The sequence below is a fragment of the Phoca vitulina genome, unplaced genomic scaffold (genome assembly GCF_004348235.1).
Source record: "Phoca vitulina isolate PV1807 unplaced genomic scaffold, GSC_HSeal_1.0 scaffold54, whole genome shotgun sequence".
Classification (NCBI taxonomy): Eukaryota; Metazoa; Chordata; class Mammalia; order Carnivora; family Phocidae; genus Phoca; species Phoca vitulina.
Window position 1 is genome coordinate 11128228 of NW_022589757.1, and position 16605 is coordinate 11144832.

Here is a 16605-nt window from a genome sequence, read left to right on the forward strand (position 1 = left end):
CACACTCACAGAAAAATAAAATTGACTTCAATCGCATTTCCATTGTGAAAACACAAAATTAGACTAATGAGAGAACAGTTAGCTATCCTTGACTTGGTAATACTCTGACTCAATACAATTAAGGACCTCTTCTAATGGCATCCCTTCTCAACATGAAAAAACAACTTCTTGCATGTTTTCTAGAAATCAGTATATAGACATACAGGTGTAGATAGAGTAAGTGTGGGTGACAAAGCTGACGGCAGCATGTTGAAGACTGTACTGACAACGAGAAATTTCAATTTCTTTTTATTCTTGCTACACAGAATTGAACGATGTCAAATTTTGCTGTAGAAATGCTCAAGTCATCTTCTAGCGCAGAGCGATTGTATGGTAAGTGATCTGCAGGAGCACAAACACCATGTATTTCTCTATCTGACGTGTACTAATTATCCCTCCTCCATTTAGATAATGTTCCACTTTCAGTATTGAGCTTTCTTTGAATCAAGAAACCCCCAAGTTCATAAAATCGGAGTGCAGTTTTCAGTGAGCTTTGTCAGGATGGAGAAGCCAAAAGAACACTCAACTGGTGACGCTGGGTTATCGTCAGAAGGAGTCAGTCAGTGATATAATCACAAAATTGCTACAGGGCAACAGGCTTCAGTAATTAAACATCAATCGTAAGGGTATGTTTCAGGCATTATAAAAATAGTGACCTCATTTCACTGGGTACCAACTAGTATTTACAAAGCTACTTGAATTTTTCTGTTGATCTTCATTGCTGTTAAATAATGATAGTTTTGATAGTGGTAAAACTTCATTTTTCAAGTGTAGGATGATCTGAGCTGAATGAGAAAAAGAATGATTAAGGGAAGGAAGGAAGGAAGGTAGGCCTGACGTCAATTTGAACAACATATTTTTCTTTTGTTTTTGATTGTAAGGGCTCGTGTCTCTAAGATTACCATAGTAAAGTCATTAACATGCCAGCCATTTTAAGGGTCTCAGGATTAATGAAGACCAAGAAAGACAAAAGGATAAACTGTGAATCAAGCCACCACCAGAACAGACATGCCCGCCACCAGTATTTCTGACAGCCACATATATTTAAATACAAAGAGAATGACATATATAAGACACTGTCATATAAATACTTCATTTTTTATGGTTAAAATTAAAAAAAATTTTATAATTTTATTTTTTATATTTAAGAGTGGAATACTTTATTAAAAGAAACACTGGAAACGTGGATTCTTTTTGGGAAATAATCTTCATCTTCACTGCAATCATGGAGAAATCAGATTTCTCCCCCAACCAACAGAAAATTAACCACTGATGAATCTAGTGCCAATTCCAAATAAAAGACATACATATGTATGTTAGGACTGATTCTGCCCATCCCGTTAAAACATTTCCATTCCTGAACTGTATTAGCTACTCAGATTCTAAAAATGCTCATTTTCCTGGGCATCCTATTTTGTCAAAGGATTTAGTATTTATTATGTTATTTACATTAATTGACATTTACGAAGAGTAGAGAGACCAGTGACAATACCCCATAGTATGTAAGACCTTTATCTTTTTTGAAATGTTATCAGACTATAAAATTTAGCGTAACTTGCAGGTGTCTTGAGTTATCTCCTAATGTGCTTTCTCCCTTCATATTTCTTTCCATTTAAACAGAACATTTTTGCCTCTTAGTACCAATCCTGTAGAATTAAAAAAAAAAAAACAACAGATTCTATGTTTCATACATTCTGAATTAAAATGACCAAAGAAATAAAACCTATACAGGATCATTTTTCTTTCCTATCTAAATACTGGTTCTTCTATTAACCATATTTCAAATTTAGTTTTATATGTATATACAGTCAACATATCCATGTGCACAAGTTTCTGCAGAACCTCCCATTTTATTATAAAGCTTCCTCCTCGAACACATTTGAGGACTATGTCTTTTCACTTTGACTTGTTTAGACAACACAAGGAGGTTGGCACATTTTAACGTTAACAATACATTTTATTACTGTAAAAACAGACTTAGATTAATGGTGACTCTAGCTATTTGGTTACTGACTGATGCAGGACTATCTCCTGACTTTCTGTACTCATCCCTGTTGGCTAATTTGACACTTGATTGTACAACATGCATCTCTCGGGGGATAATCAGGGAATGCAAAAGTAGCAAATGCTAAGCAGATGATTTTGCTACTTTGAGCACTTCTGGCAGAGGGACTAGTTGGAAGTTAAAGAGGGAAGCTATCAGTGAAAATAAGATCAGAGAATAAGTTACCTGTGGATTTCATTTACTCACATTAGGTCTGGCCCCTCCTTATTGGAGGCTAACTGGAAACAGAATGGACCATGCTGTTCATTTTCAAACACTCCAATGATGTTCTCCAATAATTTTATTATCTCCAGTTTTATGGTGCCATACTATGCCTTTTGTATTGTTTAAATTTTCCATTGACATAATCCATATGCCAAAAAATTACTACACATTCCCTTTTACAGTCAAAAATAGGTTTACTGGAATGTTTTAGTTATAGCTGAAGGCAGCAAAATTTATAACATTTAGCTTCTGTATCACCCATAAACATGTGGAAATTGCTTGCAAAGCAATTGTAATGTGAGAAGAATCTTGCAAATATTGATGGAATGGCTATGCATGTTTTTAGCATAATGTTTTGGTACTCTACATAGGCTTCTGGACTCCCAGTTTGACCCCCATGTCGATGCAATAATGCAAGTCCTTATAATAACAGTATGAAATATTGTGATCACTATTTAATTACATGTACAAACAATGAACTGGCAAGTATCTAGTTTCAAATTAGATCCTTGGAATATGGCAAAATAGAGGCTGGTTATCTTTGCCTTAAACATAATTTTTAAAAACACATTTTGTTAGAAGGGAAGAAGATAACTGGACATTCTCCATGCTCCAATTTGAAGTGATACTTGCCTCTTAGTTTCTTGAAAAAGAAGTTTTGAAAGTTATATACATAAGTTTCATTTAAATTATGCAGCAATCTTTTATTATTGTTGTCCCAGATTTTGTGTAATGAAGATCTCTGTCACCAAATCAAGCACGGTATTTCAAGACTGTAAGAACTGCAAGAGAAAAATGAAAAATGGAACGTATCAAAATCAGATTCAGATGGTATGTTAAAAACAATATTCCTAAATGTAGCTGTCTACTTTTGGAAATAGGTAATGAGGAACGAACTTTTTATTTTATTTTTTTAAGATTTATTTATTTATTTATTTTAAGAGAGAGAACGTGTGCATGCGGGGCGGGCGGGCAGGGCAAGAGGGAGAGAGAACCTCATGCAGACTCCCCGCTGAGCACTGAGCACAGAGCCCAGTGCAGGGCTCAATCTCACAACTCTGAGATCATGACCTGAGCTGAAATCAAGAGTCAGATGCTTAACCAACTGAGCCACCCAGGAGTCCCAGGAAGGAACTTTTATCTGAGATGAAAGATAACAAATGGGAGTGGATAAGCAAAAACATCATAAAACAAACTAAATGTCTAATATTGGCATTTTTTCTTTAGAGATTTTATTTTTAAGTGATTTCCACACCCAACATGGGGCTCGAACTTGCAACCCTAAGACCAAGAGTCGCATGCTCTACTGACTGAGCCAGCCAGGTGCCACTGAATTAGCATTTTGATCAAATAGATTATGATATTACCATAGCATACAGCTGCTACAATATTTTTTTAAAATGTTACACATATTTTCCCAGGTTATTAAACATATTTATTAGAAAGTATATATGTTAGTTTTTGAAAAACATGCTTAATATCTTAATAGGAAAAAACTTGAAGTATATATGATAGTTATATTAACAGTGGCTATCTCTCTATAGTAGGATTACAGCTGAATTTTATTTTCTTCTTTATGCTTTATTCCACATTTTCCAAATTATCCACCATAAATATATGGTTGAATCTTGGTATCTACAGTAGTTATGTTCTATAAAGTCACTACAAACACTGATTTAGTGAATAATAAACCCTTGTTCCTAGGGAAAATACAGGGCTAAATTCCTGCAAGCCTCTGGCTACATTTCTGTCAACGAATCAATATGTAACCTTGTGTTTCTGTTCAAAGATAACCTTTTCATATATGCTGTAGATTCACGAACACTGAACTCCGGGCCAACGGCACTGTAATTTATGCCTACATGAAGCTTATCTAACACAGGTGTTTTCCAGAAGGCCTGTCACTGCCTTCTTGAGCTTAGCAACGCGAGCCAGCACGTCAGCATGATGCTTGGGGGCCACTTTAAACAGTAAAATCACGAACAAAATGCACAAAAATGTGAGAAATGTGGCACTAAATAGACTTAGAAAGACACTTGTTTACTTTATGAGAGCTGAAGCTAGAAAGGCAGAGCATGGCCTCGTTAGACGTCAGCTGGGAACGTGCACATTGGGAGACTCAAGATTTTTCACCACTCCGGACACAGCTGCCAACGAGCGGTGAAGCACCTCCAGGACTGATTTCTGGTTTACACATCAGTGTTTTAGGTGAAGTCATAAACACAGAATCCACGAACAATGAGGATTAACACTATTTCTTTGTAACAACCTTTTTCTGAGGGTATCACCATGGAGTTTTTCAAATGGTTATTTTGAGACACTTTACAAATCTTCATAAAATCCCTATAAACACAGGTAAAGAGGCCTTGGAGAAGAGGAAGTAGTAAAAATGATCTGACTTTAGTAAGAACATTATGGAAAAAAAGAAAGGACAAGAGTTAAGCTTTAATGATTGAAATAAAGTTCAAATCCCAAACCAAAACAACAAAACAAAATACCATCATCTGGAGAAAATTTATCTGGACTTGTCCTCCAAACACAGTATTATGAAACACAAGCTTCCATACCTGAAGTTAACAGAAGATGGGCCTGGAACAAATAGCTTAGCCCTGTATTTGCGCGTGGGGGTGGGGAGTAGGCAGGACTCTCTGAGAATCTGATAAAATATACAGACTCTCTCCCAATAAAAATGTGCATATGCATATTCACATACAATTTTTCATACAATTTAAGAACATTTTCAGAGATCCACAGACCCTAGTGGGTTAAGAGGTCCTGACCTGGGTCAGAAGTCATTACTCAAACCTGACATTACTCATACTAGGTCGACTGAAAATAAGTTAAAAGAGAAATTAGAATGAACTCTAAAACAAATGATAGCCCCCAAAATTACTAATCCAGTGAATACTTACTGATAATCACTAGCAAAAGGATAACAGCAACCAAAGCCATGATGGCTTTTATCTACAACACACAAAAGGCATAAGATAGGTATTAATGTTTGACTTGTTAATAAAGCCAAGATTATCTGTTGTGCTACTTATTACATCACACTAACTCATCAATGAATAGGCTCATCCCTTGAAAGCTTGTCCAATTTTTTATCATGTGAACTTGCTGGCTATTTGCATCTTTTTATAAATAATCAGAGTTCCCAAATTTAGGGGTTTTTGCCTGGATTTTATTGTTCAAGGCTGCACTGCACAGCAAACAGTAAGAATCAAAGCCCTCATTGGCCTGAACATTGTGTCTATGATTTCTCATGCTGATTTCTAATACGAGACCAAGAAAAGTATGACATTTTAGCAACTTTGTTCACAAGTGTCAGGATATGATGAATAACACAGGTATCTAACACAATTTATTCTCTCCACATAAGGCAGCGTTTTTTATAGCACTTACTCTCAAAGTATATGAGAATTCTGTTAGTTTTTGTTCCTTACTCTCTTCTTGGCATTTCTGTCTCCATTTTGAGGAATATAATTTAGATTCTTCGTGAATAACCTCATTTAATAAATAACTTGCATAAGACCACTCTTTGCCAATTTCACAGTTGAGAAGAGAAACCTTAAGATTAGTCAGTCCTTAGCTGCTTAGTATTTTCAGCTCACATCTCTCTCTATAAAATTGTCACATTCCTCATTTAATCCTAAAAGACATAAACTATAAATTGGTTTGATTTTCCTGATGAATTCAAATGCAAGCCTGTTTTCATCAAACATTTTCACAGATAATTGATTAAAGATGGTTCATTAATAAAAAAAAGATACCTATTTACTATAAACACTTGAGTATCAGAAATAGCAACCAGAAGTAGCTTTAATGTTTCTAAACTAAAGCTACTGGTAACATTTTTAGTGGCATTTATGACAAGAACAAAGTGACCAAGAGAATACAAGGAAGCTTTGCAATTTGGACACCAGGTGCCTATTAAAATTTTTAATTATGATAACAAAACAATGTTGAAATTCTCCCTCCTCACCTACTGGATAATTTTGTTCATTTACTTAAATTCAGGTTTATTGAAATATACTTTAACTAGAATAAAATTCACCCTTTTAAAGTTCATCTTGGTGGGTTCTGACAAATGTATAGCTGTCAACCACCACCATCAGTCAAACATAAGGCATTTCCATCACTCCAAAAAGTTCCCTCATGCCCTATTATAGTCAGTATCCACCTCCCTACCCTTAGCCATTGGCAACCTCTGTTTTCTGTCCCTGTATCTCTTTCCTTAGCCTTTCCTAACTCATCACAGTCAAACCAGAAAGTGGCAGTGATATAGGGACTATTTAGAAATATAATTCAAATATAATTTAAAAATATAATTCAATTTTTCTCCTTAAAAACACAGTTAAAAAAAAATAAAGCATACTGTTCCTCTGATCTGAAATCCAGAAAAGGCAAAACAACAATCTTTAGAAATGGCTAAAAAAAGCTAGGCAAAATGCACATTATGGTCATCTTTTTGTGGCTACATGAATGGGTCATGTGTATGTATGGGGAAAGGAAGTGAGTGGCTCATAACCCTTTGTTCTTCCAAACCAGGCTATAGAGAATTTCTATAAAAACAGAAAACTTAAAGAAAATGGGAAATTTATTCTTTAAAGAATGAAAATTTAAGCAAAAATTAAAATTCTAGACAAGGGGAACAATGAAACATGTTTCTTTCCTCAGTTCTGTATCTGAAAGTAAGATGATTCAACAGGTCAACAGATAAAAACAAGTAAAACCACGGCAACTCTTGGAAGAAATCCTTAGCATAAGGCAATGTCAAGTTTAGAAAGTTATCACTAAACTTGAAAATGAGAGATTAAAAACAATAAGTTTATGTCTAAGATTTTCAACAAAGTCAAAAATGATACATGGAATTGGGAAGAAAAAGAAATTGCTTGTGTGACATGAAATTCACTATAAAATCTTAAACATTTTCTGTTTAATGCTTAGTAGCCATATTTAAGAGGCAAATTCATTTTTATAAAATGTTTTGCAAAAATATATTAGTGTATATTTTGATTCTCATGTTTTTCCTTGTTAAACATTTCTCTGGAATAATAAAGGATAGTGAGGTTTTTTTTAAGTCTCATTTTTCATAATGGATTCTGACATATAAACTGCTTTTATTTTTTCCCTTCCAACAGAAAATTGTATTTTTCTCTAGCTTCCACTCCATCTTTTTAATATCTCTATGTAATGTTATAAGATGCTCCAAAAAGGTACTAATAATAAATTACATGAAAAATTTATATTTCTTACAAGGTAGTAAGTGTACAAGTAGCTAAATTACTAATAAAATGTGGGATACTTTCTATGAAGAAATCCATGAAAACATCCTTTTAGGAATTGCTTGATTCCTTTAGTTATTCCTGTCCCCAAAGCTATTAATTAATTCAACAAATATTTGCTGAGTCCCAGCATGTCCCAAGTTCAGAAGCTATAATAAACAAGGCAGTGGTAGTCCCTGTCCTCATAGGGCTTCGGAGCTAGAAGCCCTTTATTCTTTGAAGACCACCTGAGATGCTGGGCAACTTATCCAGTGTCTTCTGACTGACTTACTTTGCATCCACGCCACCACATTTGCCTTCGAAGTTGTTTGGATCTGTTGCTAAAAGCAGTTGCATTATCCGATAAGCTTTCTATATCACATAGAGGATGGAGAGAAGGATTAAACGACATAACAGGATTCTTTTATCTAGTCACACAAAGACAAGAAAATATTAATTTCTACTTCTGCAAATGTATTCCCTTTTAAGCATGAAAACAACATCCTCCCTTTCCTCCACCCACAAACTCTGGCAATCTGTATGGGGGGGGGGGGCAAAAAATGGCTGTAGGTCATTATTCCCAGGGCCTCAATGCTTTCACGTAAATTTATGAATCCTGGTAAGAAAATACTCTTTAAAAATTCAAATACTTGACACACCTATGGAAAAAAAATTTACACGTGGAAAATGTAGATTCTTAGAAGATACAAAAAGTGACTGATTTTGAAGTAAAACAATGAATTTTATTTATTTATTTATTTTTGCTGGGACAATATCAGTTTTATTGAGGATGCAGAACAGCAGGAACTCTCATACATAGCTAGTTAAGGATATAAATCGCCAGATTTAATCACTTTGAAGAATAATTTGACAGTATCTAGTAAAGCTAAAAATATCTGTCCCCTACTAAATAGCAATTTATTCCTAGTTACATACCCTAGAAAAAACTTTCACACATGCGCACAAGGAGACATGTACAAGCATGCCCACTATAAACCTGTTTAATAGTGAAAAAAATCTGAAACAACTCAAACATTAACAGGACAATGGATAAATAAACCGTGAAACAGTCTGAAATAAAACAATGAATTTTAAAAGTGGTTAAGTTCTGTGGTTCGATAAGTCTTTCAAGGATGAGTGAGGTATTTAGCCGTTCATCACTGAAACAGTATTTGAGAAGCTAACATGTGCCAGCAACTGTTACAAGTACAGAGACTAACATCTGTCAATAAAGAAATGTTACTGTTATCAGAGAAAGCCTAAGATAAAAATACCAGATGAAGTCTGACATAAGTGTTGTAAGTGATTAGACTTTTCCTTCTTGAGATCATGAGAAAAGAAATACAGTGCACATGAACATAATAAGGCAAAAACAATTTTACTCTAACTGTTCAACAATAAATTTAAAATTTTTCCATTTTCAACCCAATAATTAATGCAATTAGATGATTCAAATAAAGGGAGCTAAAGTTAAAATACTAAAATCACAAACTTAAGGACCAAATATCATTTTCCTAAGCTAAGATTCCTAAACTCTGGCTAGAGAAATGGGAGGAGAAATAAACTATCAAAACACAAATAGTAAAAAAAAAAAAAAAAACAAAAAAAAAAACCACAAATAGTATCGAGAAATATATGAAGTATCTGTACCTGATTTGTCCTGTAGTTCATCTAGTCTCTCCCCTCTTTCAATTACCTTTGTAATATTTTCTTGCATGACATCAATAACTTCATCCACCTGATTCTGAACACTAGTTTAAAAGAAAGATTTAAAAATTACTTTTTCTTTTGAACATTTTATAATTTTTGAAACTTTCATTAGAAAACTTCCATGATAGAAAATAGCAAGTTTTCAGACAAGTATTCAACTATAAAATGTTTAAGTTAAGGCTGTGTAGCACAGTCCTTCCATTTGTGGGCTTGAGCACTCAGGAAATTAAAGATACTATAAGTAAAAGTCATATTTAACTTAAAGATAGTTTATTTAGCCCTGTTCCTGCAAATCTCTGTCAGAATGTTCAGTAACTGCAGATTTTAGTCAAATAGCTTGACTCTAAATAATCAGTTTCATTTTCTTTTCCACAGGCTACTGAGGCATGCCATAGACACAGCTATAACCTACTTTTGTTGTAGTTTATACACTAAGGCTAACAAAGGAGTTTGCCTGGGTGTGTGATTAGCTTATGAAAATACTCAGTTTCCAAAATGGAAATGTACGCTGATGCTCCGTGGGTGTTAACTGTTCACTGCTCATCAGTCTTCTCTTAAACAAACAGGTTTAAGACATGGGCACAGCTGGGAAGGTTCTGAAGCACCCAAGAGGGAGCAGAAAGGAAACATTTTTCGCTGTTTTTCAAAATGAAAATATAATTTCCTCCTTTATGTTAGGTGATGAGGGCCTGTTTTAATCAAATTTCAGACTGTTTAAAATAAAGACTTGATCTTCATTGATTGGTTCATTCATCTAATTAGTTCTTAGCTGCCTACTCTCACTCAGGAGTTACCCTGAGTACACAAACACAGAAATGTTTAATAATTTAAAGTGTTTAGTTTTCCTCTGTTCTGTTAGACAAAAATTACGTTAAATTACTCCATAAAATGGTCATTCCAGTGAAATATTTAAAAGGAGAAATAAAGTGAACTCATGGTTCTTACAACTCAAAAAATGTTTAAAATGCACTGGATTACTAGCAAGTAATTCTTTATTCTTTAAAGAATATATTTTTTTGCCTCTAAGTAGAGGCAAGAAAAGGGTAGAAGCAGGAAAAGGGTAGAGAGATTTGTAATTTGAGCAACTGAGTGTCAGGAGATAATGCTATTAACTAAAATAGAAAATTAAGAACTCAAAGGAAAAACAAGTTTGTAAAGGAGGGTGTGGAGATTTGTATCATTTCCGGTTGAAGGAGAGTCATATGGTAGAAGAAAGGACACAAGAGAGCACATATCCAGGAAAAGATAAAGATATACAGAAAGGAAAAGCTATATTTCAATGTTGATTTAAATCATCCTTAGGGCCTGACAGCACCTGTATTCCTGAAATGTCTCTATTCCAATTATCAACAGGGAAACCGCATGGTATAGTAGTGTCCGTTGCAAGCCTCCTTGAGCCTCCTATTTTCTCACCTTTAAAATGAAAATATTCATCTCTCACTTGTGAGAATTAGATGTTAACAGTGTTTTTTTAAACACTTAGCACAATGCTTAACACTTAGCATGTGCTTAATGTCAGTGCCCTTCTTTTAAGAAAAAAAAAAATCCTGCTCTGCAACAAATACTCTAAAAAAATATTTATTTTCATAGTTAACACCCCCATCTTGTGGCTTTTTAAGGTAGTGTTGACAAAAGAAGGTTTAAAGTTATGCTGTATTTTTGCAACTACATATATATATATATATATATATATATATATATATATCTTGCATCATGGAACATTCCTTGGGGTCCTTTTTATAAAGTTAAACTGATTGGACCAAGACTATAGTTAGGAAATTGCCTACCCCTAACAGAGAATGCCTGTAATTCACTAGAGTTGCATTTATAAAGCTGTTATTTAACTTAAAAGCAAAGAAAACATTCTAAAGAGAATCATACATTTTACATAGGCATGTGAATATTTTAAATCTTTCACCAAAAAAAATCTTCCATAAAAAGTGATGTTGAGTATTTTTTGTGGGAATAATCTGGTGTCAACATGCCAGTCAAATTCAAACAAAGCAACAATGTTGCTGATCCATGAGGTTAAGAAATACCCTGTATTAAAATGTTACAAACTAAGTAGTGATAGCACAACTTAAAGAAACTCACCAGTGCCAGCAATTCTGGTTACTCAACTAATGCGAGGTATTTGTCCATGGGCAAGTTGTGTGGTAGGTTGTGCTCCACCATCTTGGGCCATTTTGGGCACACACACTGAGTCATGCTCTGGTTAAATACGCATTTATGAGTTTGTGCCCACAAGGTTGAATATGTATGTTTTGATGACTGATCACCTTCTAAGTCTGGCAAGCCTTTAGCTCTAGAGTAAGAACCATTATACTTACTCAATAATCCCTTACTGTTCTAAAATTCTGTGATTACCAAAGATATTGTACTAATTAAATATGTACATAAACATATTCATGTGTGCATGTGCTTGGCACTTGCTAACATAGATACTTTGTTTGCAATGCCCATTCTGTACAACCAGCAGTGGCTTGGGTTCATCTGGAAAATCATATTCAAAAGACTCAATAAGCCATACTCAGTACTAGGCTCACTCTGCAGAAGGATATCAGGCAGGAAACAAAGCATACTGACAGGACAAAAAACAAGCGTGTCATCAGTGGAGTCCTCTTTACCAGGTGGTTTAGGTATAAGAACTATGTGGGTGGACACAGAAGTCACTCTGGCTCAGTGTAGAGAAACAGCTCTGCCATGGTATCCTGATGACCCTGCATGCTTTTTAATCCTCCCAGAACAAAAGATGAATGGCTTGTGAGGCCATCTCCCACTCATCTCCCTGAAGACTGTCACAAGACAATTTCTTACAACTTCCCAGGTTCTGATGATGTTTGGAGGCTTTCTGCAGGCCATATCTGCAGACTATAAAACCACCGAGCTACAGTGCAGAACTGGCTCCTTTTTAACAGAGTATCCTACAACTCCTATTATAGCCGTGCAGCCCCTTTTGTTTTGGAGCCATCATTTTTGGTGTGTAGAAGAACCCAGAGAGTTTGGCTACTCTTCCTTTTATGGTCTATGTACATAATGAACTGCCTGAATCTAAGTAGCTCCTTGTATCTTTACTGGCCATATCAGAGCCTTGGAGCAACAGGGACTCTCTTCTGCTGGGCTTAAAGGAGCAGGTACCATGAGTTCTACATGTGCAAGGAAAATAATTCTGGCAACAACTACCTGAGCTTCGTCAGGAGCTTCAAGTGAGATCCCAGCCCAGACAACACCTTGATTTCTGGCTTGTGAGACCCCGTGCGGAGGGCCCACCTAAGCAGTGACCAAACTCCTGGACCCATGGAAAATGTGAGATGATAATGTATATGAGATGATAATGACTATCCCTCCTTAGATCCTGAATCCAGGTCATTTAGTTATCGTCCACAGTTAGCCTTCAAAACTCGGTCAGTTTCCAGGGCTATTTCACTGCTCCTCCCATTCCTTCTCCCTTCTTGTCAGACTCAGATCCTTCTAACATTAGATACATTTACTACAGCATTACCCATCAACCTACCACCACCAACATATACAGAAAAAGCTTTAAACTGAAAATTACTTAGCTATAAATCTTAGATCAATATAGGAATTAGGATAAGTTACAGATATGAAAAAATTCTGGAGGAATATAAAAAAATTGTACTTCAAAAAACTAAATCTATTATATTACTCCTATTAATTCTGAAAATGGGAATCAAGCAATAGATTTAAAACCAAAATGGACTTTGAGATTATGCTAAATAAATGGATTTGACATAAAGTAATCAAGTTAAGAGAAACCAACACAGGAATTGGATTTCCTTAGCCATTATTCAGAGGTAGCTTTGTGAAAATAAAAAGAATTATTCGGTTTTTTACAATCCAGTAGTTAGAGTTAGTCTACATCAAGGCTCAGCAAATTTTTTCTGTAAAGGGCCAGAGAGATAATAGATATTTCAGATTTTTGGGCCGTAAGGTCTCTGTCACTACTCAAATCTGCCATTGTAGTCTGAAAGCAGCCATAGATAAGAAAACAAATAGGCATGGCTGTGTTCCAATAAAACTTTATTCAGAAAAATAGGCAGCAACCAGATTTGGCTCATAGGCTGCAGACTGCCAACCCTGGGTCCACACAGAAATATGATAATCACTTAAGCAAATGAGTATCTCAGGAACTTACTGCTTAATTTTATCATTTCTAGGTCCAAATCTTGGTCCAGATGGTCCCCTTCTGAAAACAAAATACCAAGTACATATTCATAATGAGAGCATTAAAAAAAAAATAGAAAAGACACACAATCAAGTGCAACTCTAAACATGGATTAGTCATTTATTATAAAAAAACACATTTTACTGGTATTGCTGGAACCGAATGATATTTAATCACATCTGTACTTTACTGGTACTTGGTGCTGGCCACAACTAACCTAATTCTTCTGAATGTTAAAATTTTCAGAGAAAATAGGGTTTATATAACCCTTTGTTTATACACAGGTTGTTCTAATCACTAACCTCTGAAACACCATAACAACTCAAGTGCCAGTGACTAGGAAGAGCTTTATGAGAAATTATAGAACACTAAAAGTAAATTCACCTTCGAATTAGGTTTCACAAAATGCTGATTATCAGGAATGGATATAGAGAAAAATCCATTCAAAACACTAGTATTTTTTTCGTTACTCATCTTAAACTTATCAACAAAGCTAAAGGGAAATCCAAGAGTCTACGAAAATACCAACATTTCTCAAATTATTTATTAGTTAAGTGTTATATCATTTCAACCATTTTAATATTCTGGAAATAAAAACTTTTGGATGTTTTGAGTAATTATCATTCCTCTGAGATAGAGAATAAGGCATAGACCACAAAAATTTTAAAAAGTAGGATTGGGTGCCTGGCTCAGTCAGTAGGGCATGCCACTCCTGATCTCAGGGTGGTGAGTTTGAGCCCCATGTTGGGTGTAGAGCTTACTTTAAAAAAAAAAAAAAAAAAAATTAGGGGTGCCTGGGTGGCTCAGTAGTTAAGCGTCTGCCTTCGGCTCAGGTCATGATCCCAAGGTCCTGGGATCAAGCCCCGCATCGGGCTCCCTGCTCCGCGGGAAGCCTGCTTCTCCGTCTCCCACTCCCCCTGCTTGTGTTCCCTCTCTCGCTGTGTCTCTCTCTGTCAAATAAATAAAAATCTTTAAAAAATAAAAAACAAAAAATTTTTAAAAATTAGAAAAGAAAAAAATAGGATCTGTACCAATTAAACACTAACTCCCCCATTCCTCCTCATCCTAGCCTCTGGCAACCTCCATTCTACTTTTGTGTCTCCATGAATTCATCTACTCTAGGTACTTCATATAAGTGGAATCATGTAAAATTTATCCTTTTGTGATCAGCTTCTTCCATCTAGCATAACGTCTTTGAGGTTCATCCACGTTGTAACATGTGTGAGAATTTCCTTCTTTTTTGAGACCGAGTAATAAAGGCCGAATAATATTCAACTGTATCCATATACCCTTTGTTTATCCATTCACCTGCTTATAGACATTTAGGTTGCTCCATCTTTTGATTATTGTGAATAATGCTGCTATAAACTCGGGTGTTGATTAATTTTTTAAAAAATGTATTTGTTTTGTCTCCCTTTCAACACCCAGACAGAACCGCAGTGTGTGGAAGCTGCATTTTGAGCAAGTGTGCACGCTGGCTGTCAGGCCTTCAGAAAGATGTACGTTATTTGCGAGCGGACTTCCAGTGGTACACTGCTGGTCTGAAGACTGAGTGTTTCTCACAAGGGTATCCAGCTTTCAATGAGGGAATCACTTATTTAAGCTTCTGGCCTCCTGTTCAACCCTAAGTTCCTTTCTGACAGGCAGCTATTGCTCCAGTTCTAAGGCTTTTCACCATAATTGGCACCGTGGCAATGAGCTTTGTGACTCTTCGGAAATCTTGTCACATGTAGGAAATTATCTTTCCACTTCATCTGACCTTGGCCAAAGTGATACTATTTCCTGTTAATGGATCTGCTTCCTATCTGGCAGGCTCTTTTTTGTTCACTGCTTCACAGCTGTCAATTACTTTTAATAACATGTTTTATTTGGGGGAGCAAAAGCCTCTACAAAAACTCTGCAACATTATAACAAAGAGGGAGGCAAATGTTTCTCCTCAGGCACACCCCTCTACATGAATCTCCAGAGGAAACTCCTGCAATAATATACGCCTGCCTTCCTGACTTTGCAAATACAAATCCAGGCCTGTACGAACACAGCCCTTTCTAATCATAACTGTGAAGGATTGATCAGATCAATTAACTGACAAAGTATCATGGCAATTCAATGGGAAAAGGATAATCTTTTCATTAGATGGTGGGGGAACAACTAGATAGCCATATGCCAAAAAGAAAAAAAAATCCATTCTTCACCCTTACCTCAACCATATATAAAAATTTACTTGAAGTAGATTATAGACCTAAATGTAAAAGCCAAAACTATAAAACTCCTAGAAGAAAATATAGGAGAAGATCTTACTGAACTTGGGGTTGGCATATATTTCTTAAATAAGCAAAAACAAAGAAAATTTGTAATAAATTGATTTCATCAAAATCAACAGTTTGATCTTCAAAAGATACTGTTATGAAAATGAAAAATTAAGATACAGACTGAAAATAAATATCTGTAAAACATATCTGACAAAGAACTTGTATCTTGAATACATAAACAACTGAATAAGAAGACACATTTAGAATTGGGCAAAAGATTTTAACATATACTTTATCAGAAGCTACGAGGCCGGCATATACACACAAAAAATGATGTCTAACGTGATTTGTCATTAGGGAAATGCAAATTAAAACTATAGTGAGATACCACAACATACCTGTAAGAATGGCTAAAATTAAAACACTGACCATATATAGTATTGATGAGGATTTAGAGCAACTAGAACTCTTATACAATGCTGGTGGGAATATAAAATGGTACACCACTTTGGAAAACAGCCGTAAAAATATACTAGCCACTCAACTAACTCCTAAGTATTTTCCCTAGAGAACTGAAAGCATAAGTCTACACAAAAATTTGTACATAAATGCTTATAGTAGCTTTATTCATGATAGCAAAAACTATAAACACCCCAAATATCTATCAATAAGTGAATGGATGAATGAATTGTAGTACATTCATATAATGGAATACTTCTCAGAAATAAAAAGGAACTACTGGTACATGTGATAGTGTAGGTGAATCTCAAAATTATTATGCAAAGTGAATGAAGCCAGAAAAAAAAAAGGCATACTGTATGATACATTTAAAAAATTCTAGAAAAATCAAACTATAGTGATAGAAAGCAGATCAGTGGTTGCCTGGGG

At 35.2% G+C, this 16605-nt stretch overlaps 1 protein-coding gene across 4 annotated transcripts in view; it reads right to left on the reverse strand.

The window, feature by feature from the left end:
• Positions 1-216: 216 nt before the first annotated feature.
• Positions 217-16605, reverse strand: part of VAMP4 (vesicle associated membrane protein 4) — a 48372-nt gene continuing 31983 nt past the window's right edge. For all 4 annotated transcript variants that reach the window (XM_032389323.1, XM_032389321.1, XM_032389322.1 and 1 more), the window contains exons 4-8: positions 13439-13489; positions 9223-9323; positions 7865-7944; positions 5221-5272; positions 217-3090 (exon numbers count right to left, since the gene is read on the reverse strand). In XM_032389323.1, the coding sequence (XP_032245214.1) occupies positions 3062-3090; positions 5221-5272; positions 7865-7944; positions 9223-9323; positions 13439-13489 (313 nt within the window). In that variant the 3' untranslated portion in view covers positions 217-3061. The remainder of the gene's footprint in view (positions 3091-5220; positions 5273-7864; positions 7945-9222; positions 9324-13438; positions 13490-16605) is intronic.